The sequence below is a fragment of the Thalassophryne amazonica genome, chromosome 8 (genome assembly GCF_902500255.1).
Source record: "Thalassophryne amazonica chromosome 8, fThaAma1.1, whole genome shotgun sequence".
NCBI lineage: Eukaryota > Metazoa > Chordata > Actinopteri > Batrachoidiformes > Batrachoididae > Thalassophryne > Thalassophryne amazonica.
In genome coordinates this window covers 115,872,980-115,899,037 of record NC_047110.1, presented here as the reverse complement: position 1 = coordinate 115,899,037, position 26,058 = coordinate 115,872,980, and the positions used below count along the sequence as shown (strand labels likewise).

General features: G+C 40.3%; 1 protein-coding gene across 1 annotated transcript; it reads right to left on the bottom strand.

Moving 5' to 3' along the window:
- Positions 1-8,753: 8,753 nt before the first annotated feature.
- Positions 8,754-25,432, bottom strand: LOC117516375 (hyaluronidase PH-20-like). Its single transcript, XM_034177346.1, has 4 exons — positions 25,357-25,432; positions 21,173-22,097; positions 20,161-20,250; positions 8,754-9,185 (listed from the first exon to the last, which is right to left on the bottom strand). The coding sequence occupies exons 2-4, from the start codon at positions 22,085-22,087 to the stop codon at positions 8,856-8,858; spliced, it is 1,335 nt and encodes a 444-aa protein (XP_034033237.1). The 5' UTR covers positions 22,088-22,097; positions 25,357-25,432; the 3' UTR covers positions 8,754-8,855.
- Between the last annotated feature and the right edge of the window lie 626 nt (positions 25,433-26,058).

Sequence of the window (26,058 nt, the reverse complement as noted above, 5' to 3'; positions counted from 1 at the left end):
TTGAGCAGTGGTGGGCACAGATAACCAAAAACTTAACTTTGATAACAGATAATCAGATAACTGAAAAGTTATCTTCGATAAAGATAAAATGATAAGCCACCCAAAAATGTATTGGAAGTTACAGATAACCGATAAATTCAAGTATTAGCTCTGGTATAACTGCAACTATTAACAAGCTGATTTTCAGTTTTAACACCGCGGTCGCTTTTAGAAGCATCAAAAGCGGCAACAAACCCAAACAATGAGTCAGCGCTTTTGTTTTTCAGCATCCTGCCTCCTGCTGGAAGCTCCAGTTTACTACATGGCTTCCAGCACAGACACCACAGAAAAAAGCCAGAAAACTCAACTCTGCTCAATCACTGCGCTGCCGTCAGGCTGAGGTCTTGGAAAATAAAGCAGTACTGAGTTATGGTTGGGTGTATAAATAAAATGAATACTGATAAAATAACTCCATTAATGTCAATTATGTCATTTGTGCAAAGTTAAGATAAAACATATATCTTTTAATGTTGAATAATGCACTAATTCTGAAGTTTTGTAACAAACACAGACAGGCGGCATTCTGGGTAAAATGTGCCTCCGCTAATACTGACTGGTTGATTAATTCTGTGTAAACCAACACGTTAATGTGAGGTGTGTCGTGTGTTGATGTTTACAGATAAATGTGCTTTTGTAAAATATGCCATTTTTTATTTGTAAAACAAAAGTCATTTTCAAAAAAAAAAAAAAAAAGCCAAGTTGTAATTAGATAACCGTCTGATATAACAGTGTGAGTTTTGGCCATTTTTCAGCTGATTTTTCATTCGTGTGAGAATTTTTTGGATCGCAACGAGTTTCAGGTTAATCACGCGTCCTGTATCGTTTAGTATACATGGAGTAACAAGCTGCGTTTAACATCTCACGACCACCTCCTGATCGCCGATCGTATGGTCAAATGAAAATCAAACCTGTTTGATATTCTTTTGCCTGTGCAAACACCGCAGACCTGTCTTGTAATGTTTTTTTGTTTTTTTTACTTTGATGTCTCCCATCGAGATTTTTTGTAAATAAAGTTTGAAAAAAAAGCTTCTGTTTACGTTTTGCTTCTGGAAACACGAGTCCGACGTGTGGTTTTTGAACGTACAATATGTGTGAGAACATAAATCGTGCGCTCTGAACTTTTACACCGTGTGGTTCTGTGGTACTGTCTGCCCAGCTTCAGTCTGAGCACTGCCATGAACATTACTGGCCAGTAGATGGCAGTAGAGACCTTGAAAACTTGCCAAAACAAAATTCCAGATAATCTGTGTTGCTACATGCTACGTTTAAGATACGTGGAATTTAATAAAAGCAAACACAAAAACGTCTATAAACCCAGAGAATATATTCACGAGAGTTTTAGGCACTAGAGTTTAATGCTGTTGTCCTGATCAGAGTGTCTGAAATGCATTTCTCATGTTGTGAACATACTGAGATTACCCTATCCTACCCATAATGCACCTGGACACAGCATGTCCACACTAAAACCTTAAAAATTAGCGCATTACTTTAAAACTAAAACATATATCTGATATTTTCACTTTATAACGCTTCAGACGTGACGTTAATTTAAATAACTTGTCTGCAATAAGTTTGGTTAAAATTTGAACCATAAGTTAAAAATGTATGCCTCTGGATGACTTGGGTGATATCGGTCGCATATCAGTATGGGGTTAAAAGAAATGAGTTTTATTTTATTTTATTGGTGACCAGTTCTTCTTTGCCTGCAGAGGATAGAGTAGTTTTTTCTAGAAGCAGTTCTGCTCTGTTTGTAGAGAGTAGAACTACATATCTGCTCACCATTGTTTACCACATTAATGGTCTAAAAATTATCAGACAAAAATTTATCTGAAGATAATTAGTCCAATAATCTTCGACTGGACTGGGTTGCTTGACGTGATGTCTTCCAGTCGAGTCCAGTCGAAGATTCAAGCTTCTCTACTATGGAAACCACCTGGACAGCTGAGAGCCTACACAGAAACATAGTCCAATAATGGTTTTCAAAGTTATCTGAAAAGATAATCCGATAATGAAAACTTTATCTTTGATAATTATCGGATTATCAGAACTGTGCCCACCACTGCTGATATTAGCTGATATATATAAGTAATTCTGATGTATGATCAATATCTGTGATGTATGATCAGTACCTCTGATATATGATCAATAGCTCATATAGGATCAATACCTCTCAGAACAGAAGCGTCACTGTGGTGTTTTTCTTTAAATTGCCGAGCCATTTGATGCTCGTGTTTATTATTTAATGCTCAGAGACTCAGTTTTTCGTATCGGTGTCAGTGTTATTTTTGCAGATATGAAAACTTATTTTACATAATAAAGATGAGAAAAACACTTTGTCTGATGGAAATGCTGCCATTATGTAGTTTATCCAGCAGAGGGCGCTCTGATGGCAGTCTTTATAATGCTATCAAGCATGGCTGGGACCCCCATCACCATTACACTGCCCACAGCTTCTGACTGACTGTGGTTTGCAGTCATCGCTGCAAGATGGGCATCTGGGAAGGTTGCCGGACTACTTTCAAGGTTTCCCAGATGTAAACAAGAAAACCTCCATGGAGCCACACGCATGCTTCAGTGAGAGGGGAATCAATCATGATTTTGTTGAAATTTTTGCCATTCATGTGACTTAACACATTGTTAAATGAATACATCAGCAAATCATGCGTTGTTTTGCAGTGCATTTATTCATTTGTTGTGGGACTACTAGGTGTAGTGATCACTTCTTGGTGATGAGGCCAGAGCGCGGATGCGCACAGAAAATTAAAAATCTTAATGGTGGTTCGGCTGAACTGAGAGAGACCACTTCAGCTTCTGAGCAGTGACGTATCATCACTTTTTTACTCTGCAATATCAGTATCGGCCCCAAAAATCCATATCGGTCGGGCTCTAATTAATATTTACCATATAGCAGTTATAAAGGGCCAGATCAAGAACACCCTCCAGGACTGAGGTGGAGGAAGCCACCAGCAGTAAAGCAGAACAGAAGAAGAGGTCTGGAAAAATGTCATGCAGACAGAAGACGCCAACATTAATTAAAGACATGGAAGTTCTGGAAGCTGACGAGTTGAGTTGGGGTTCAGTTTTAGTTTGAATCCAAACAAACGCTGAGCACCAACCTGAGGTTCGAGTCCTTTCCTCTGAGTGCTTTTCAGCAAACTCCTCGACAAAGTGCCACAGCTTGAACCGGTTCTTGTTTTGAGTCAGACTGTGGTGAAACTCCGGCTGTCTGCCTGAGGCCGGTTTCTGGCCAGAACGGTTCAGGTCTGAGGATTGTGCTCGGACATGTCAGGAATGCAGGGAGTGGATTCAGCGAGAAAATCTCCCTGATTTCTTCATCACAATGACTGAAGAAGAGTTTCAAAGACCGACCCGTTAGAGTGGATCTCTGCGGCTCCCTGCTGCAGCTCAAAGCTGTGGACTCTGAAGGACCGTGAAGGACCTTCATGGTCACAGTCACTGTCCAGGACTTCAGGCCTTTCAGAACCACCAGCAGACTGAAAACTATTTCCTGCATCACAGGTGACAGCTGCAGGGTGTCAAGGATCTGATACGGATCAGGTCCGAGCCTGCTCCCAGTCGGCGTGTGTGACGCTGGGAGTCAGTGATACCTGTCAGGGCAGAACCCCCCCCCCCCCCCCCCGGTTCCTCCTCACAAAGAACCGAGAGCAGTTTGTTCAGATGACTTGATCCCTGTCCTCAGTCCTGACTGCTGTTTTCTTACTTTATACTTCGGCTGTTCTTGAGTTCTGCTTCAGTTCCGGGTTCTTTGTACTTTGATCTTTCTCTGTGTGTTTGTGGGCGTGGTCTCCTCACAGTCGTGCCACCTGTCCCGTCTGTGTGTTTCCAGCTCTGCTGTGGTTTCTTGTGTTGCGTCCTTGTGTCAGCGACTTGGAAATGTTCATGTGTTCATCCTCTGACATGTCGAAACAAAACTGACAATCAAACTGATGACATTCGTGTGTTATACACCAGGGGGCGCCACACTTTAATATATTTATATAATAATAATAATATATATATATATATATATATATATATATATATATATATATATATATATATATCAATATTTCATTTATTTCAAGTTGTAGATATTTGATTTCACTTTGAGTTCAAAGTGGACAATTTTAGAAATTTTAATATCAAGAAGCCTGATTTACTTTTTGTGTTTGAAATGACAAAAACAAATTAAAATATGTAAAAAAAGAAACAAAAGAAAAAACAGAAGGGATGAATACTTCCGCCAGACACAATGTGTGTGTGTTTGTGCGCACGCATAATATGTGTGTGTGTGTGAGTGTTATATGTGTGTGCGCGCATTATGTGTGTGTGTGTGCGTTATATGTGTGTGCGCATTGTGTGTGCGTGTGTGTGTGTGTGTGTGTGTGCGCACATTATGTGTGTGTGTGTGTGTGTGTGTGTGCATTATATATGGGTGTGTGTGTGTGTGAGCATTATATCTTTGTGTGCACAATTTATGTGTATGTATGTGTATTATATATGGGTGTACGTGTGTGCATTATACATATGTGTGTGTACATGTACAGTTGTATGTAAAAGTCTGGGCACCCCTGTATCTTCCAATGAGAGTCTGGATTCTGGTTGAAGGTATTTTGGACCATTCTTCTTTACAAAACATCTCAGGTTTGTTGGTTTCCGAGCATGGACAGCCCACTTAAAATCACACCACAGATTTTCAATAATATTCAGGTCTGGGGACTGAGATGGTCATTCCAGAACATTGTACTTGTTCCTCTGCATGAATGCCTTAGTAGATTTTGAGCAGTGTTTAGGGTCGTTGTCTTGTTAAAAGATCCAGCCCTGGCACAACTTCAACTTTGTCACTGATTCATGAACATTGTTCTCAAGAATCTGCTGATATTGACTGGAATCCATGTGACCCTCAACTTTAATAAGATTCCCAGTACCTGCACTGGCCACACAGCCCCACAGCATGATGGAACCACCTCCAAATTTTACTGTAGGTAGCAAGTGTTTTTCTTGGAATGCTGTGTTCTTTTTCAGCCATGCATACTGCCCCTTGTTATGTCCAAATAACTCAATTTTAGTTTCATCAGTCCACAGCACCTTCTTCCAAAATGAAGCTGGCTTGTCCAAATGTGTTTTAGCATACCTCAAGCACAGTGGTGGGCACACTTCCGATAATCCGGTAACTATCGAAGATAAAGTTTTCATTATCAGATTATCTTTTCAGATAACTTTGAAAACCATTATCGGACTAATTATCTTCTGATAAATTTTTGTCCAATAACTTTTAGACTGTTAACATGGTAAACAAAGGTGACCAAATATGTAGTTCTACTCTCTTAAAATAGAGAAGAGCTGGTTCTAGAAGAAAACGCTCTATTCTCTGTAGTCAAAGGAGAACTGGCCACAAAAAAACAAACAAAACTAATTTCTTTTAACCCCGTATGATAGGTGGCCAATATCACCCAAGTCATCCAGAGGCATGCATTTTTAACTTATGGTTCAAATTTTAACCAAACTAATTGCAGACAAGTTATTTAAATTAACGTCACGTCTGAAGCTTTATAAAGTGAAAATATCAGATATATGTTTTAGTTTTAAAGTAATGCGCTAATTTTTAAGGTTTTAGTGTGGACATGCTGTGTCCAGGTGCATTATGGGTGATAGGGTAATCTCAGTACGTTCATGACAGGAGAAATGCATTTCAGACACTCTGATCAGGACAACAGCATTAAACTCTAGTGCCTAAAACTCTCGTGAATATATTCTCTGGGTTTATAGACGTTGTTTTTGTGTTTGCTTTTATTGAATTCCATGCATCTTAAACGTAGCAAGTAGCAACACAGATTATCTGGAATTTTGTTTTGGCAAGTTTTCAAGGTCTCTACTGCCATCTACTGGCCAGTAATGTTCATGGCAGTGCTCAGACTGAAGCTGGGCAGACACAGTACCACAGAACCACACGGTGTAAAAGTTCAGAGCGCACGATTTATGTTCTCACACATATTGTACGTTCAAAAACCACACGTCGGACTCGTGTTTCCAGAAGCAAAACGTAAACAGAAGCTTTTTTTTCAAACTTAATTTACAAAAACTCTCGAAGGGAGACATCAAAGGTCTGTGGTGTTTGCACAGGCACAAGAATATCAAACAGGTTTGATTTTCATTTGACCATACGATCGGCGATCAGGAGGTGGTCGTGAGATGTTAAATGCAGCTCATTACTCCATGTATACTAAATGATACAGGACGCATGATTAACCTGAAACTCGTTGCAATCCAAAAAATTCTCACATGGCCAAAACTCGCACTGGCACCAGTAGATCATGGCAGTGTTCTATTTATTTTGACACCAGTTATATCAGACAGTTATCTAATTACAACTTGGCTTTTTTTTAAAAAATGACTTTTTTTTTTTTTACAAATAAAAAATGGCATATTTTACAAAAGCACATTTATCTGTAAATATCAACACACGACACACCTAACATTAACATGTTGGTTTACATTGAATTAATCAACCAGTCAGTGTTGTTGTGAAAGTGTAGGAACACGGACCCACAACAGGGGGCGCAATGAACGGACAATGGAGGAAGATAAATAACAAGGTTTACTATTGTGAAACAAGCACAATAAGTACAACAATCACAATTTGGGGTCGAATTTGCTGGTGTCGTGTGGGCAGGCTCGAAGGTAGGAGACACCCGTCTCAGTCGAACCGGAACCACCCCGATCTCCTCTGCCACCGAACCCTGGAAATACTGGAACCGCCAAGTCCCGAATTCCCAGGTGGCCACTGCCTCCGCTCGTCGGATCCGGTACTGCTGGCAGGAGAGAGCAACAACACACAGGTGTGATGCGACAGCACCCAGTAACGGAGAGGGGAGAAGCCGCCTCCACCTCTTGTCAATGCACAACAGGAAGGTGAGTACTTCTCCAAGCAATATAGCTTCTAGCAGTCAACAATCCTGAAAAGGTTTAACAAATGATTAGCTGGTTAATCAGAATAAGAATGCAGAGATACTACCTCAGTCTTAGGCGATATCTCGGCACTGAGGTGGAGACGCCGTCCTCCTGATATACCTTGGTGCCGAGTAGAAACAGCTGTGTCCAATAATGGGTGACAGCTGTCACCCTGGCTGCTCATCTCAGGTGGCGACGCCCTCTGGTGCCTGGAGCCCGCACTCCAGGCAGGGCGCCCTCTGGTGGTGGTGGGCCAGCAGTACCTCCTCTTCAGCGGCCCACACAACAAGTGTTAGGGGAGACACATTTTACCCAGAATGCCGTCTGTCTGTGTTTGTTACAAAACTTCAGAATTAGTGCATTATTCAACATTAAAAGATATATGTTTTATCTTAACTTTGCACAAATGACATAATTGACATTAATGGAGTTATTCTATCAGTATTCATTTTATTTATACACCAAACCATAACTCAGTACTGCTTTATTTTCCAAGACCTCAGCCTGATGGCAGCGCAGTGATTGGGCAGAGTTGAGCTTTCTCGCTTTTTCAGTGGCGTCTGTGCTGGAAGCCATGTAGTAAACTGGAGCTTCCAGCAGGAGGCAAGATGCTGAAAAACAAAAGTGCTGACTCTTGTTTGGGTCTGTTGTCGCTTTTGATGCTTCTAAAAGTGACCGTGGTGTTAAAACTGAAAATCAGCTTGTTAATAGTGGTAGTTATACTAGAGCTAATACTTGAATTTATCGGTTATCTGTAACTTCCGATACATTTTTGGGTGGCTTATCATTTTATCTTTATCGAAGATAACTTTTCAGTTATCTGATTATCTGTTATCAAAGTTAATTTTTTGGTTATCTGTGCCCACCACTGCTCAAGCAACTCTGTTTGTGGTGTGTACGCAGAAAAGGCTTCCTCTGCATTACAGCATCATACAGCATCTCTTTGTACAAAGTGTGCTGTATCATTGAACGATGCACAGAGACACTATCTGCAGCAAGATCATGTTGTAGGTCTTTGCAGCAGGTCTGTGGGTTGACTATGACTGTTCTCACCATCCTTCTCTTCAGCTTATCTGAGATTTTTCTTGGCCTGCCACTTCGGGCCTTAACTAGTACTGTGCCTGTGGTCTTCCATTTCTTCACTATGTTCCTCACAGTGGAAACTGACAGCTGAAATCTCTGAGATAGCTTTTTGTATCCTTCCCCTAAACCATGATGTTGAACAATCTTTGGTTTCAGGTCATTTGAGAGTTGTTTAGAGGCTCCCATGTTGCCACTCATTAGATGCAAAGAGGGGAAACATTTGCAAATGGCCACCTTAAATACCCTTTCTCATGATTGGATTCACCTGTGTAAGGAGGTCAAGGATCAGTGAGCTTACCAAACTAATTTTGTGTTCCAGTAATTAGTGCTAAATGTATTCAAATCAATAAAATGACAAGGGTGCCCAAATTTATGCACCTGCCTGATTTTGTTTAAATAATTATTGCACACTTTCTGTAAATACTAGAAACTTCATTTCACTTCTCAAATATCACTGTGTTTGTCTGCTATATGATATATTTAACTGACATTTCTGATCCACACAACCAATGATTTATAAAGGAAAATCATGAAAATTATCAGGAGTGCCCAAACTTTTACATACGTGTGTGTGTGTGTGTTGTTACAGTTTTTTATGTTGTAAAAGGTGGCTTTAAATCAGAAACAGTTCTAAAATAGTTCCCAGGAAGACTTTATGAAATTAGCTCACATAACTTTATTAAAAGTTGGTTTTCTTCAGATGAAGCAGGAATTTGCCAAGGTTAAAAACTGATTCGGTTTGATCATTAAATGAGGCTGTGGACCAGCAGGAGGTGCTGTTGCTACACCCAGATGTGTGTGATGTTGGCAGGATGCGACAGAAAGGGTGAACAGCTCTGTCCGGCGTAGCACTGACACGTGAAGTTTTGGGCCCAGGTGCTGAGGTCATCGTTGGACGGAAAACCGACGGCCACGTACTTCTGTTCCACACGCAAGATACTGAAATGGGCGGGGTTCAGGTGCAGGTAGTGGGTGGAGTCATAGTTCTTTCTAGCACAGCGGCCTCTCCCCTGGCACAGCACCTGGCTGCAGAGAACAGCTGCTGCAGTCACATTGGCGACATATGGGTTCAAGATGGTGGTCAGATAGTCAGACAGTGACTGACAGTTGGCCTGTGAGAAGGGGGCGGGGATTACAGGGAAGAAGACAGAGGAGGAAAAAAGTATCATTCTCAAACAAGAAACTGGAAATGAGAATTTGCACATTCCTGAACCATCCAGTAGGTGTCAGTGTTCAAAGTGTGGCAACACAGCATGTGATGCTGTGGCAGTCACACAACACGCAATGGACTGGACCGACACAATTCACCATACAAGAGAGTCACTACAGTGTGTTTCTTGCTCTGTGCTTATTAAGGGCCAGGTCCCACTGGGGAGAGGATTAATTGTGCATGAATTGAGTATACAAATTATGGGCGTTCATTGTCGTCCGCAACAAAATTGGCCAAAAATGACAAATGTCTTAGTATGAATTACGGAGATATTAATAAAGTATAGCAAATATATGATGAACATTCACAGATGTATAACACATGTATTGTGAATGCACTGCACACGTGTGGCGGCAACAGCAATTGTAATGTATGTGCGCGGAATCTGCATTGCGGTCATAAAAGAAGCGCACTCAGGCCATCACTGTTCACACCAACACCACAGCCTCTGGAGCAATTGCTGGACTTGGACACATTGATTGGTATGTTGTTGGATGGCAGCAATCACACTACGTCTTTGGGGATCCATAACTACATCTGTACGTCTCTACAGCTGGACTGGCACTGACTGGCAGGTATGTCGATTTCTGTTTGTTATGCATTTACAAATTGTCTGTATATCAGATGCAAAGCAGACGGAATAGAAACGTTTTGTTTGTGGCCACTCTGTATGCGTTCCCCACAACTTATTTTAGTTTGTGATGTGGACATGATAAGCACGCTATATATCCATATTACACACTGTGCCAGTCCGCTGCTAAGCCGCAATACCCCGTCAGTTGCGGATATCAGCGGATATACAGCGCATAGATTGTGTACGTATTGTGTATGTATTGTGTATGTAAGGTGGATGTCATCCGCAACCAAAATTTTGTGCAGCAACGGAACAACATGCCTCTGCGGATAATTGCGGGTGTCGGCCGACTCATACAAGCATGTTTCACACATATTGCGGATGTTAAGCAAATATGAACCAATTTTGTGCGCAATCCATGCGCAAATCTTCCTACATGCGAGTAGGACCGGGCCCCAAAGTGCTGCTACTTGTGACACAAACAGACTTTAAAGTCTGTGCATGTGTGTGTGTGAGTATGCAATACATGTGTATGTATTAAATGTGTATGTGTGCAATATATGTGTATGTATCAAATGTGTATGTGTGCAATATATGTGTGTGTATTAAATGTGTGTGTGTACATATTATATGTGTGTGTATTAAATGTGTGTGTGTACATATTATATGTATGTGTATTAAATGTGTATGTGTGCAATATATGTGTATGTATCAAATGTGTATGTGTGCAATATATGTGTGTGTATTAAATGTGTGTGTGCAATATATGTATGTGTATTAAATGTGTGTGTGTGCATTATATGTGTGTATTGTGTGTGTGCAATATATGTGTGTGTATTAAATGTGTGTGTGCGCAATATATGTGTGTATTGTGTGTGCGCAATATATGTGTGTGTATTAAATGTGTGTGTGTGCATTATATGTGCGTATTGTGTGTGCGCAATATATGTGTGTGTATTAAATGTGTGTGTGCGCAATATATGTATGTGTATTAAATGTGTGTGTGTGTGCATTATATGTGTGTATTGTGTGTGTGCATTATATGTGTGTATTGTGTGTGTGCAATATATGTGTGTGTATTAAATGTGTGTGTGCATTAAATGTGTGTGTGTGTATTGTGTCTGCGCAATATATGTGTGTGTATTAAATGTGTGTGTGCGCAGTATTATATGTATGTGCGTTATATGTGTGTGTATTAAATGTGTGTGTGCGCAGTATTATATGTATGTGCGTTATATGTGTGTGTATTAAATGTGTGTGTGCGCAGTATTATATGTATGTGCGTTATATGTGTGTGTATAAAATGCGTGTGTGTGCAGTATTATATGTATGTGCGTTATATGTGTGTCTATAAAATGTGTGTGTGTGTGCAGTATTATATGTATGTGCGTTATATGTGTGTGTATTAAATGTGTGCGTGTGCAGTATTATATGTATGTGCGTTATATGTGTGTGTATAAAATGTGTGCGTGTGCAGTATTATATGTATGTGCGTTATATGTGTGTATAAAATGTGTGCGTGTGCAGTATTATATGTATGTGCGTTATATGTGTGTGTATTAAATGTGTGCGTGTGCAGTATTATATGTATGTGCGTTATATGTGTGTGTATTAAATGTGTGCGTGTGCAGTATTATATGTATGTGTGTTATATGTGTGTGTATAAAATGTGTGCGTGTGCAGTATTATATGTATGTGCGTTATATGTGTGTGTATTAAATGTGTGCGTGTGCAGTATTATATGTATGTGCGTTATATGTGTGTGTATTAAATGTGTGCGTGTGCAGTATTATATGTATGTGTGTTATATGTGTGTGTATAAAATGTGTGCGTGTGCAGTATTATATGTATGTGCGTTATATGTGTGTGTATAAAATGTGTGCGTGTGCAGTATTATATGTATGTGCGTTATATGTGTGTGTATAAAATGTGTGCGTGTGCAGTATTATATGTATGTGCGTTATATGTGTGTATAAAATGTGTGCGTGTGCAGTATTATATGTATGTGCATTATATGTGTGTGTATTAAATGTGTGCGTGTGCAGTATTATATGTATGTGCGTTATATGTATGTGTATAAAATGTGTGCGTGTGCAGTATTATATGTATGTGCGTTATATGTGTGTGTATTAAATGTGTGCGTGTGCAGTATTATATGTATGTGCGTTATATGTGTGTGTATTAAATGTGTGCGTGTGCAGTATTATATGTATGTGTGTTATATGTGTGTGTATAAAATGTGTGCGTGTGCAGTATTATATGTATGTGCGTTATATGTGTGTGTATTAAATGTGTGCGTGTGCAGTATTATATGTATGTGCGTTATATGTGTGTGTATTAAATGTGTGCGTGTGCAGTATTATATGTATGTGTGTTATATGTGTGTGTATAAAATGTGTGCGTGTGCAGTATTATATGTATGTGCGTTATATGTGTGTGTATAAAATGTGTGCGTGTGCAGTATTATATGTATGTGCGTTATATGTGTGTATAAAATGTGTGCGTGTGCAGTATTATATGTATGTGCGTTATATGTGTGTGTATAAAATGTGTGCGTGTGCAGTATTATATGTATGTGCGTTATATGTGTGTGTATAAAATGTGTGCGTGTGCAGTATTATATGTATGTGCGTTATATGTGTGTATAAAATGTGTGCGTGTGCAGTATTATATGTATGTGCATTATATGTGTGTGTATTAAATGTGTGCGTGTGCAGTATTATATGTATGTGCGTTATATGTATGTGTATAAAATGTGTGCGTGTGCAGTATTATATGTATGTGCGTTATATGTGTGTGTATTAAATGTGTGCGTGTGCAGTATTATATGTATGTGCGTTATATGTGTGTGTATTAAATGTGTGCGTGTGCAGTATTATATGTATGTGTGTTATATGTGTGTGTATAAAATGTGTGCGTGTGCAGTATTATATGTATGTGCGTTATATGTGTGTGTATTAAATGTGTGCGTGTGCAGTATTATATGTATGTGCGTTATATGTGTGTGTATTAAATGTGTGCGTGTGCAGTATTATATGTATGTGTGTTATATGTGTGTGTATAAAATGTGTGCGTGTGCAGTATTATATGTATGTGCGTTATATGTGTGTGTATAAAATGTGTGCGTGTGCAGTATTATATGTATGTGCGTTATATGTGTGTGTATAAAATGTGTGCGTGTGCAGTATTATATGTATGTGCGTTATATGTGTGTGTATAAAATGTGTGCGTGTGCAGTATTATATGTATGTGCGTTATATGTGTGTGTATTAAATGTGTGCGTGTGCAGTATTATATGTATGTGCGTTATATGTGTGTGTATTAAATGTGTGCGTGTGCAGTATTATATGTATGTGCGTTATATGTGTGTGTATAAAATGTGTGCGTGTGCAGTATTATATGTATGTGCGTTATATGTGTGTGTATTAAATGTGTGCGTGTGCAGTATTATATGTATGTGCGTTATATGTGTGTGTATAAAATGTGTGCGTGTGCAGTATTATATGTATGTGCGTTATATGTGTGTGTATAAAATGTGTGCGTGTGCAGTATTATATGTATGTGCGTTATATGTGTGTGTATAAAATGTGTGCGTGTGCAGTATTATATGTATGTGCGTTATATGTGTGTGTATTAAATGTGTGTGTGCACAATATATGTGTGTGTATTAAATGTGTGTGTGCACAATATGTGTGTATTAAATGTGTGTGCGCATATTATATGTATGTGTATTAAATGTGTGTGTGCAATATGTGTGTGTGTATTAAATGTGTGTGTGCACAATATGTGTGTATTAAATGTGTGTGCGCATATTATATGTATGTGTATTAAATGTGTGTGTGCAATATATGTGTGTGTATTAAATGTGTGTGCGCGCAATATATGTGTGTATTAAATGTGTGTGCAGTATGTGTGTGTGTATTAAATGTGTGTGTGCATATTATATGTATGTGTATTAAATGTGTGTGTGCAATATATGTGTGTATTAAATGTGTGTGTGTATTAAATGTGTGTGTGTGCAATATATGTGTGTATTAAATGTGTGTGCAGTATGTGTGTGTGTATTAAATGTGTGTGTGCAATATATGTGTGTGTATTAAATGTGTGTGCGCAATATATGTGTGTATTAAATGTGTGTGCAATATATGTGTGTATTAAATGTGTGTGTGTGCAATATATGTGTGTATTAAATGTGTGTGCAGTATGTGTGTGTGTATTAAATGTGTGTGTGCAATATATGTGTGTGTATTAAATGTGTGTGCGCAGTATATGTGTGTATTAAATGTGTGTGCAGTATGTGTGTGTGTATTAAATGTGTGTGTGCAATATATGTGTGTGTATTAAATGTGTGTGCGCAATATATGTGTGTATTAAATGTGTGTGTGTGTGTGCATATTATATGTGTGTGTATTAAATGTGTGAGGGTACAATATATGTTTGTATTAATGCCATGCAGCCATCTGTGATGGGTTATTTTTTGGTGTTTGTTCAGGTCTGTTCCCCTTTTTAGTCTAAGTTATTTCTTTGTTTTATTTGTGTTAATAGTCCTTCAGGTTTCATTTGATGTTTGCACTTCCTGTCTCTGTGTTCAGGTTATGACCTGGGGGTCAAGTCTTATATTTCTCTTCACATAGAAGTCTGCTCTCTGCTGTACTCTGGTGTTCTCCTTTTGTCAGTACATGTTCTTGTTGCGTAATCAATACAGGTGTGCCTCATTAGTTCAGCTGGTTATTTAAGGTCACATTTTGACTCAGTCTTGGCTGGTCCGTTGTTTGTTGCTTCTCATGTCATGGTGGTATTTATTATATTATAGATCATTGAAATTCTTTAAGTTTATTTGTTTGTTGATATGTTCTGGTAATTCCCTGGGGGCTCTAAGCATATTTGGCTTTTGTTTGTACTTTCTGTTTTGCTGGTTTTCCCCTCACTCTGTGTTCAGGGTTATCTGTATTTTGGTTGTAACTTTCCTCACTTACTGTTTTTGAAACCTCACCCCTATTTGGATAAACCCTATTTTTGTTGAATCCTTTCAGTCTCCTGCTGAGTTTTTGATATTACACCCTTAATGGGATAAAGACTGTATTTTTGTTAATCTTTTTGCTCACCTGTTGTGTGTTAGATACCACACCCCTTTTGGGCGTAGACCTATTTTTGTTGAAGCCTTACCCGCTCCTGTTTTTGTATATCGGGCTCATTGACTGTGTATTAAAACTTGTCAACTTTTTTGAACTCACTTCTTGTGTTTTGGTTGTCTTGCATTTGGGTTCTGTTTTGTTAAATACCTGGCTCTGAATCTTGACTATTAAATGTGTGTGTGTGCAATATACAGTGAGGAAAATAAGTATTTGAACACCCTGCAATTTTGCAAGTTCTCCCACTTAGAAATCATGGAGGGGTCTGAAATTTTCATCTTAGGTGCATGTCCACTGTGAGAGACATAATCTAAAAAAAAATCCAGAAATCACAATGTATGATTTTTTTAAAATAATTTATTTGCATGTTACTGCTGCAAATAAGTATTTGAACACCTGCCAATCAGCAGAAATTCTGTCCCTCAAAGACCTGTTAGTCTGCCTCTAAATAGTCCACCTCCCCTCCACTTATTATTCCAAATTAGAAGCACCTACTTGAGGTCGTTATAGCTGCATAAAGACACCTGTCCACCCCACACAATCAGTAAGACCCCAACTACTAACATGGCTAAGACCAAAGAGCTGTCCAAAGACACCAGAGACAAAATTGTAGCCCTCCACAAGGCTGGAAAGGGCTACGGGGCAACTGCCAAGTAGCTTGGTGAAAAAAGATCAACTGTTGGAGCAATTATTAGAAAATGGAAGAATCGAAACATGACTGTCAATCTCCCTCGGACTGGGGCTCCATGCAAGATCCCACCTCGTGGTGTATCAATGATCCTAACAAAGGTGAGGAATCAGCCCAGAACTGCATGGGAGGAGCTGGTCAATGACCTGAAGAGAGCTGGCACCACTGTGTTCAAGGTTACTGTGGGTAATACACTAAGACGTCATGGGTTAAAATCATGCACGGCACGGAAGGTTCCCCTGCTTAAATCAGCATACGTCCAGGCCCGTCTTAAGTTTGCCCAGGACCATTTGGATGATCCAGAGGAGTCATGGGAGAAAGTTATCTGGTCAGATGAGACCAAAATAGAACTTTTTGGTCTTAATTCCACTCGCCGTGTTTGGAGGAAGAAGAATGCTGAGTACCATCCCAAAAACACTGTCCCTACTGTGAAGCATGGGGGTGGAAGCATCATGCTTTTGGGGTGTTTTTCTGCACATGGGACAGGATGACTGCACTGTATTAAGGAGAGGATGACCGGGGTCATGTATTGTGAGATTTTGGGGAACAACCTCCTTCCCTGAGTTCCTTCCCTCTGTGTATGTGTGTGGGTGCGCATTATGTGTATGTGCATATTAAATGTGTGTGCTGTGTGTGCAATCCGCTGTGGTGACCCCAAACACAAAATGGGAGCAGCTGAATGGACAGCAGATTAAATGTGTGTCCATTATATGTGTGTGTGCATTGTTTGTATATTAAATGTGTGTGTGTGTGTGTGTGTGCATTATATGTGTGTGTGCATTGTTTGTATATTGTGTGTGTGTGTGCATTATATGTGTGTGTGCATTGTTTGTATATTGTGTGTGTGTGTGTGCATTGTTTGTGTGTGTGCATTGTTTGTATATTGTGTGTGTGTGTGTGTGTGCATTGTTTGTGTGCATTGTTTGTATATTAAGTGTGTGTGCATTGTTTGTATATTAAATGTGTGTGTGTGTGTGCATTATATGTGTGTGTGCATTGTTTGTATATATTGTGTGTGTGTGCATTATATGTGTGTGTGCATTGTTTGTATATTGTGTGTGTGTGTGTGTGTGCATTGTTTGTGTGTGTGCATTGTTTGTATATTGTGTGTGTGTGTGTGTGTGCATTGTTTGTGTGTGTGCATTGTTTGTATATTGTGTGTGTGTGTGTGTGTGCATTATATGTGTGTGTGCATTGTTTGTATATTGTGTGTGTGTGTGTGTGTGTGTGTGTGTGTGTGCATTGTTTGTGTGTGTGCATTGTTTGTATATTGTGTGTGTGTGTGTGTGTGTGCATTGTTTGTGTGTGTGCATTGTTTGTATATTGTGTGTGTGTGTGTGTGTGCATTGTTTGTGTGCATTGTTTGTATATTAAGTGTGTGTGCATTGTTTGTATATTAAATGTGTGTGTGTGTGTGCATTATATGTGTGTGTGCATTGTTTGTATATATTGTGTGTGTGTGCATTATATGTGTGTGTGCATTGTTTGTATATTGTGTGTGTGTGTGTGTGTGCATTGTTTGTGTGTGTGCATTGTTTGTATATTGTGTGTGTGTGTGTGTGTGCATTATATGTGTGTGTGCATTGTTTGTATATTGTGTGTGTGTGTGTGTGTGTGTGTGTGTGTGCATTGTTTGTGTGTGTGCATTGTTTGTATATTAAGTGTGTGTGTGTGTGTGTGTGCATTGTTTGTGTGTGTGCATTGTTTGTGTGTGTGCATTGTTTGTATATTAAGTGTGTGTGTGTGTGTGTGTGTGTGTGTGTGTGCATTGTTTGTGTGTGTGCATTGTTTGTATATTAAGTGTGTGTGTGTGCATTATATATGTCTGAAAAATTTCATTCAAATCTGTGCAGTTTTGTTTAATCTACAGCCATTTGAACAAGCTCTATTTTGGATCGATGGGATTATAGTGTTTCACTTAAGTCTGGGGAACTTTCAAAAACATAAAAAAAATAAATTAAAAATCAACAGTAAGGGCTATTTTCATTGTACTCAGTCTTTCTGTGTAGGTTCTCAGTTATCCAGGTGGTTTTCATAGTAGAGAAGCTTGAATCTTTGACTGGACTGACGCGAGGACGTTTCACTTCAAATCGCAGAAGCTTCCTCAGCTGAAATTCTTGCTCTGGTGGTCTGACTTCTGTCTTGACTCTTGTAGAGAAGAATGATTTTTTATTTTTTTTTTTATCATTAGTCAGACCACCAGAGCAAGAATTTCAGCTGAGGAAGCTTCTGTGATTTGAAGTGAAACGTCCTCGCGTCAAACAACCCAGTCCAGTCGAAGATTCAAGCTTCTCTACTATTGTACTCAGTCATTTATTTATGTTTATGTCATTTATTCCCCTGAGCCACTCTGGCATTTTTTTCCTCATTGCTTTTGTCACAGCTTGTTTTCTGTTCATCACACTTCAGCCAGATGTTGAGTTCCATTCTTGTTAGTTTAGTCTTTGATCCACTGTTTTTGATTTTTTCATGATTGCTTTTGTCACTAGTTTGATTTGTCAGGTTTACCACACTAGTCTTCGGTTGTATTAGTTGTGTCAGTTCTGTTCCAGTTTCAGCCTTTGATTTTCTTGTTGTCTGCTTTTCCATTCATGGTTAGTATTAATCTTTTCTTGTCTGGACTCCATGCATCTCTTGTTCTTGGTCTTGTTCCTTTTAGTATTGTTAGTTTTTGGTTATTAGTTATGTCCATGTTGTCCTGCACCTGCACGTCCTCATCTCTGTTGGCCACACCCTGTTTTGTCTGTCATCTCCTCACCCACTTGTCACTGCACTCTCTTGCCTCACACAGTGTCTCTCATCTTTGTTAGTCCACACCCTCCTCCTGCCAGCTCACCTGTTTCACATTTAAGCCCTTTGAGGTTTGTCTTCCTTGCTTGTTCGTTGATGTTTCAGTCTCCATTCCAGCTCACATACCATAGTTCTTAGTTCCTAGCCAGAGTTCCTTGTTTCCGACCGTGCCTGTTTTTCTTGACCTCGCCTTTTGTCTCGCCCTTCTAACTTTGATTGCCGTGCTCTGACCTCAGCCTGTATTTTTGACGATGTTCCTCGCTGACTGCCTTTTTGTGTACCAGACCCTCTGCCAGTATTTTCGATAAAGTCTTTCTGTCCTACCACCTGCTTGTGCCTCCTGCCTGCTGTGCTCCGTGACAGAGGGCCGGGCCATCCAATCCTGTTATTTCTGTAAATAATGTTGGAGTACCTCAAATGAATAAAGTTACTTACTCGGGTCTTGAACTTCATGAAAATTTTAATTTAACTGCTGACATCTGGCAGATTTCAATCATCACTTTAATGTTTATTGCTGATTTTAAAAAGGCAAATGTCATCATTTCATAGGTATTGCACTTTATTTTATGGTGGTCAGTTTCTTCCTCTGTATTCAAATGAAACTGAAGCAGTTTGTGCGTGTAGAACAGCTCTACGTATACTCTGCCGTGTGCCGTTAAACTGTATGAGTATTGAGCTTCATGTTGCTAAGCGCTGTATAAAATTTCTTGATGTGTGTCACAGTGATAATGATGTAAGTACAGTTAATAATGTGGGCCTCTTCGGCTCCCGTTCTGTAACTGGTACCAACAGGAGATCATTTCTGTATAAATTTCAGTGTGATATTGATAAAGTTTGTGCCTCTTGGCAGCGTAATTTTGATGAAGAGGTTTTCAGACTCACAACAAATTATAGAAACGTGCAATGAGAGACAACTGTGGGGTAAATGTGCAGTTCTAATGACACAAACAGGGTAAAAGTCCTGGTGCTGCTTTTCAGTGTTTTAGTCTATTTTATTGGATAACTTTGTTTTTAAAAGTTTGTGAATAAAGAAAAACAACAAACTGCCAGGAAAAGATTTCTAAGAAAAAACAAAAGGAATATTTAGCATTTTCAAATGTGAATTTGCAGGTCAAAGGTCACATTTTCATGTGAAACTCAACCTTGATCCTGGAGGGTTGTGGATTAAAAATGTAAAGTTAGTTTGACCTTTTGGCCTCAGACAGTTGCTGTTAAACATTATTAAAGAACTTGTTCCTGTGGAAGCGGAACCTGTCACTGGACACGTTTCCGTCACAGAAACATCAAAAATCAGAAGAATTAAAACGCGTGCTGTTAGTCACCTCAGTGGACGCCTGACTTAAGTCCGAATTTGTAGTCTCGCCCGTGTTTGATTTAACGTTCTTCTTTCATTGTCGCGTTCAGATGTCATACATCATCATGTCATAAAGACATCAGAGGAACGATGAAGCAGATTTTTATCATTTTAAACAAACTCTATGAACAAATAAAATTACAAATGAGGAAAAACATTCACTTAAAGATGACATTTCTTTTTTAATTCCTAGTTCCAGTTCATATCACGTGGGTCATTTTTACCCTAAAACACAAAAGATTGTTTGCTGAATAAAGTTTTTATTTTCTTACTTCTGAACAGTTTTTAAAATGAGGTGCAAAGCAGGTGGTGGCGCTGTGATTCTGTGAGTGTGGTTACCTTGTTGCTGTAGTCCCCGGAGCTCCCCCACAGGATGACCCCTGATGCCCCCAGAGCCACAGACTCTCCCATGGTGCTCACCAGGTCCATCTAGTGGACACACAGCCACACTGCAGCTTTAGCACGGCTGGTTTGATAACGTTTTCATATTTTGCTTCTTAGCAGCTTTTGATCACAACATTCAAAATTTTCATTCCTTCTGCTGTGAAGAAACTGAAGGTGAAGTGGTCGGACTCTCTCAGGGGGTCTCAGATGACCGGGTTTGGACACTCTCAGACCATTTCTGGTCTCCTGTTGGATTTCAGCGGCTCGAGTCCGTCCACTTACAGCTGCCGGTACCCGATTTAAGAGCAACACAACCACATGCAAACAGATCAGGGACTCAAAACCCCAAAACTGCTGCACATCATAATCATCTCAACCCATCTTCATCTTTACTGGGACGGTGCTATAGTACCGGTACCACAGTACAGTCGGGATCTCTGCAGTAAAAACCATTCTGAGAGTCTGAATATTCTGAAAAAGAAAGTAGTTTTCTCATATTGTCATGTTCATGTCTGTTTCTCAATATTTGGTATTTTGACATTGAACTCAATCTCATCAACTATAATAAACAACAGTCACCATGTCCCACAGCAGCCTGTACTCAAGGTTCTTGAAATGGAATAATATCTCTACCTGCTGGACAATTAATGCAGGTACAACAGAAATTTGTCAAGCTCTAGTCTGTTTATAGTTTCAAGGTCATGACAATACCACAGCAGCAAATTCAACCAATCATCTCATTTCAATTTTCCGCAGAGAAGATGCACTACTGAGAGCTGCCATAGATGCTTCAATTACCCATAACTCTCTGCACCAGCCAGACGCCACACAGATGTACAGCAGTAAAAAATGTGTTATTGTTGAAGCAGATTATGTTTAGAAAATATCACCTGTACCTTTAACATCATTATTGTACAATATAAAGTTATCTTATAATACTCCAGTTGCTCCAAGATGGCGTCCTCACCTGGCTCAGGAACGTCTGGGTTTGGTGGCGGTACAGCGGCCTGGAGTAGACGTAGACTGGCATGGTGTAAGGGTGTTTTGGCAGCGCTGCCACCCTGAGCGCCTCCTGGACACGGTTGCGAACGTAGAGGGCCGCTTTGGGGGAGTTCCTCATGGTCACCTGCAGGTAGACGGAGGGGAAGAACGCAGTACTGCGCTCCCACAGCCACAGCATCTGGTTGTTTTGTTCTTCGGTTTTGTTGGAACATTTCCCCGTGTAACCGGGCTTCTCCCATTTGTAGTTGTGGCAGTCGGGGAAGAGGTAAAAGCCCCAGCGACGGCTCGGCCGCTCACTTTTTCCCAGGCTGATGGTCTTCTCCATAAACTGCCGACCAGCCTTCTGGAACTGGCTCTTGGCCAGTTGGGCTACTTGCCTTGACTGTATGAATGGGGCTGTTTTGAGAGTATGAACAACAGAAAGTTTCTGATAGATGTGTTTTGAACCCCAATTCTGGTTCCATAGAGGACGCCAGGCCTCCCAGTCAATGACAGCAAGACCAGGAGCAGAATCTTGAGAGATGAAGTGGTCAATTTCTCGTTTGACCTTTGCCAGGTGTTCTGTTAGGTTGCCTTCTTGGGGAATGCCGCCTTTGTACTGCTTGCGTTTGAGCAGGTTGACTCTTGGGTACAGGCCAAAACGGTTCTCATAGAAGACGGTAAGAAACTGATGGGGCTTGGCAGCAGGTGTGGTCACTGCTTGGAACGCTGCCATGTCGAGTGGAATTTCAAGTTGATGGCACCGATTGGTTGGAGCATTCCATATGACCACGAAAGGACGATTGTGGATCAGCGGGGGCTCAGTAGGAGGCAGAGCGTGTATGGTGGCCACGCTGCTGTAGAACCATAAAATGATGCAGGATGGGAGGAGCAGGGCCATCCTCACGAGTCTGGACAGTTAGGCGGAAAAATAAATAAATAATTTATTCATGTTATCATTTACACCAGAAAGAATTCACTCTCTTCACTTTAGCTAATCATTCAACTTTTGACCGTGCTAATGTATAGGCTCGTGGTTTGCAGCCGTCACGTATCTGGTGGGCGTGTCTGGGCGCCCTGTGATGTAATGACTTCCTGTGGGTTTGCAGCAGCTTTGGGTTGTCAGTTTGGAACTGATCGTCATGAACATCCAACATCGCAGCTGTAAGTGTGAATTACTGAGAAAAATCACAAGTTGGTTTCCAGCTGAATGTTACCTGACCAACATGTCAGCAGGACTTTTTATTTGACTGAAAAACAAGGTCCAACAAATTTGCTTTTAAGCAAACTGCCATCGTGTTGGGACAGTGCCAACGTATAACTCCGCGGGAAAAACATGGCTTGTAATGACCAAAAAGGACCAAAATCTACATACCAATGTTGAAAAACCTGAATTTAAACACCAACAATTTAATATACAGACTAATGATGTTCAAACAGCCCCTCCTGGTATAAATCTGGATGAATACACACTAAAATATACCATAATTTATTTGAAACTTGGCCTGAAATTCTTTGGCCAACATTATGGACGCACCTATATGTTGTAGATGGTGATGGACATCTGCTCTGCCTGAGAAGGTCACCAGTTTGGACTCAGAATGGTTCTGTCAGGTTTTTTTTATTCTGATTGGCAGATTGGTTCTGGCCCAGGTTGTTGTAAGATCATCTGTTTGTGGGGTTTTATTGATTTTTTTGTGCTGTTGCTCGTGTCTGTCTGTGCCCTCTATGTGTGGTTGAGCTCAGGGGTGTACGCGCTCCAGGCTCATATCCATGTGTGGCCATCATATGTGTTTGGTCATGTCTGTTCCCTGTGTGTCTGCCTTCCTGCACCGTGAACCTGTGGGTCTGCCTCCTGAGTCCTGTGTGGCATTCTGTCCTGATATGTTTATATGTGAACCCCTTGTGCGTCCCTTCGCCTGCACCTGTCATCCTGTTGTCTGCGTGTGGTTCTGCACCTGCCACCCCATCTCTAGCCTGTGTGTGTGTCAGGCACGTTCCCCCCCATCTACTCTGTCGTGTGTGTGTCTGATGCCTGCTCATGTTGATCCTTGTTTTACATTTGCCCCCGGTGCGTGTGTTCACCTGTTTATTTGTAGTTCCTTGTTGGTTCTGTCTTATTCTAGGTTGATTATGTATTTGGTTTTAATTTTCGTGTATGTTCTTTGTGGGTCATGTTCACTGTGTTCACATCCGTGCTTGTCTATTTTCTGTGTTGGTTTTCTTTTGGTCTCCAGTTCAGGTTGGTTATTAGTAGTTGTGATTCTACTCAACGTTTGCTGTTATATGTTGTGATCTTCAATTGTCTGTTTAGTTATTCTCCTCCGAGTGTGTCTGTTATTTCACGTGCACCTATTAGTTCCTCCTAACGTTTTCTCCTGCACACCTGTCAGTCATTAGTTAGTCTTTATCGTCTCTCCTGGTTCTCAGTTTGGTGCTGGTCCATCATTTCTATGTTTGTATGAATGTCATGTTTTATCCCAGTCCTTTAATTTTCAATTTATTTTCCTTTATATAGCGCCAAATCACAACAGAGTTGCCTCAAAGCGCTTCACACAGGTAAGGTCTAACCTTACCAACCCCCAGAGCAACAGTGGTAAGGAAAAACTCCCTCTGAGGAAGAAACCTCAAGCAGCCCAGACTCAAAGGGGTGACCCTCTGCTTGGGCCATGATACAGACACAAATTACAGAAACAATTCACGGATGAATATACAAGAATTGCTGTTGGTGCACAGGACAGGAGGGTTTCAGTAACAGACACCACACCCATCTCTGGATGGAGCTGCACCTTAAACAGAGGAAAAAACAGAATCAGGCATCAGAAAGACAAAAATTACAGTATAATTTGTCAGCATTAAACAACAAGAAAAACAGAAGAAATACTAAGGTGATCGCTGGCCACTAGCCCTAAACTTCATTAACAGACCCAGAATTTAGATAAAGTTGAGGCCGCGGCGCGCTCCAATTACTAATAAATGAATTAAAAGAGTAAAAAGCATAAAACAAAACTGTACCAGTATGCTGCCATACGAAAGGGAAAATAAGTGCGTCTTAAGTCTGGACTTGAAAGTCTCTACAGAATCTGACTTTTTATTGATGCAGGGAGATCATTCCACAGAACAGGGGCACAATAAGAGAAAGCTCTGTGACCCGCAGACTTCTTATTCACCTTAGGGACACAAAGTAGTCCTGCACCCTGAGAACGCAAAGGCCAAGCCAGTACGTAGGGTTTAATTAGGTCAGCTAGGTAGGGAGGTGCCAGTCTGTGAACAATTTTATAGACTAGTAGCAGAACCTTAAAATCTAATCTCACTGGGACAGGAAGTCCCAGTGAGACCTTTAGTGAGTATAGCTGGTGTTTTTCCCTCTTATTATTCCCGTTCTTCATGGTTTGTTCTGGAGTCCACGGTATGTTGTTTTGTCACTTGACATAATTTAAGCACTTGGTTTTCTGCACTCATCTGCCTGCTTCTGGGGTTCAAATCCTCTTCGTGCCTGGCTACTAACCGCAACACAGATCCTCCTGGATCAGAGAGAGAGCAGATATCTGTGGTTCTGCTCAGGTGGCAGAAGTGCCATCCTGGTTTTATCGTCCACAGCTGTTCAATAGTTCGGTTCAGTAACCTGTTGGTGATATCGGAGATGTCTCATCTTAACAGCAGCTTTAAAATAACTTAAATGTCGTCATGTACGTCTGAGATCATTTATTTGTGGTCAGTGTCCAAACCAGACTGGAAATTGTTTTTATAAAATTTTTGTTCCTCTGAATAAAAAAATGGTGCAGTTATTGTTTTTAATTGTGCAACAGAAACAAACAGTCCTTCAAATGGCAATACGACACCAAATTCAAGTGGCCAGTATTTTTTTTTTAAAGGTGTTCACGTCTGAGTTTGAATTTGAAAGTTATTATGGAGCCAACAGAATTTAATCAGAGTGGATCAGAATGAGTGAAATTGTAAAGACTGTTACATAAAAGTCTAAAAAGTGTAACTGTTGAGAAAACACATCGATAAATGTTCTGGAGTTCACTGGGACCCCAGGAGCTCTGATTCAGGTTCAAATTCACCTGCACGTCACTTCATCAGATACCAAAGAGTCCAAGAGTCCATGTTAGTGGAGTTTGTTCTTTTTGAACACAAACAGGTGTGTGATGTGTCCTTGATTCCTACCTGCTCGTATCCTTGGTTCCTAGCTGCTGTCTCTGCAGGGACCTGTGAAGGACTGCTGGGGTCAAACTCTCAATCTTCCGCTTCACATGTTCCAGGAAGTGCTTTCTTCATTTATTTCTTATCTGATTGATGACCTGAAGTGCCGTGTCATTCAGTGGCTTTCTGTGTCGATGGTTTATGTGCCTTGCTCAAGTGCACTCTGTCAGTATTAGTTAATAACAATAATAATAATTTAGTTTATAAAGTGCTTTCAATCAAAGTGCTGTACAGGCAGTAAAAACAAACAGACATTAAAATACAAACCAAATATTACGTGAAATGAATCAAAATAACTCAAGAACCATAACAAAGAGTAAATAAGTGGGTTTTTAGCTTTGCTTTTAAAAAGATCCACAGATCCTGTCAGTCGAACGTCCACAGGAAGGTCGTTCCACAGCTTTGAAAAAGCTCGATCACCGACAGTCATTTTCTTGACCTTCGGAACAACCAAAAGGGCCAGTTCCCTGAGAACGGAGGTTACAGGAAGGTGTATAAGTGTTTACAAGATCCCTTAGGTAAGAAGGTGCAAGTCCATTTACAATTTAATAAGTTAACAAAAGCACCTTAAAATCAGCAAGAAACTGACAAGGAAGCCAGTGGAGAGGTCAGCACCGGGGTCATGTGTTTCCCCGCTCCTGTCAGGATATGAGCAGCAGCATTCTG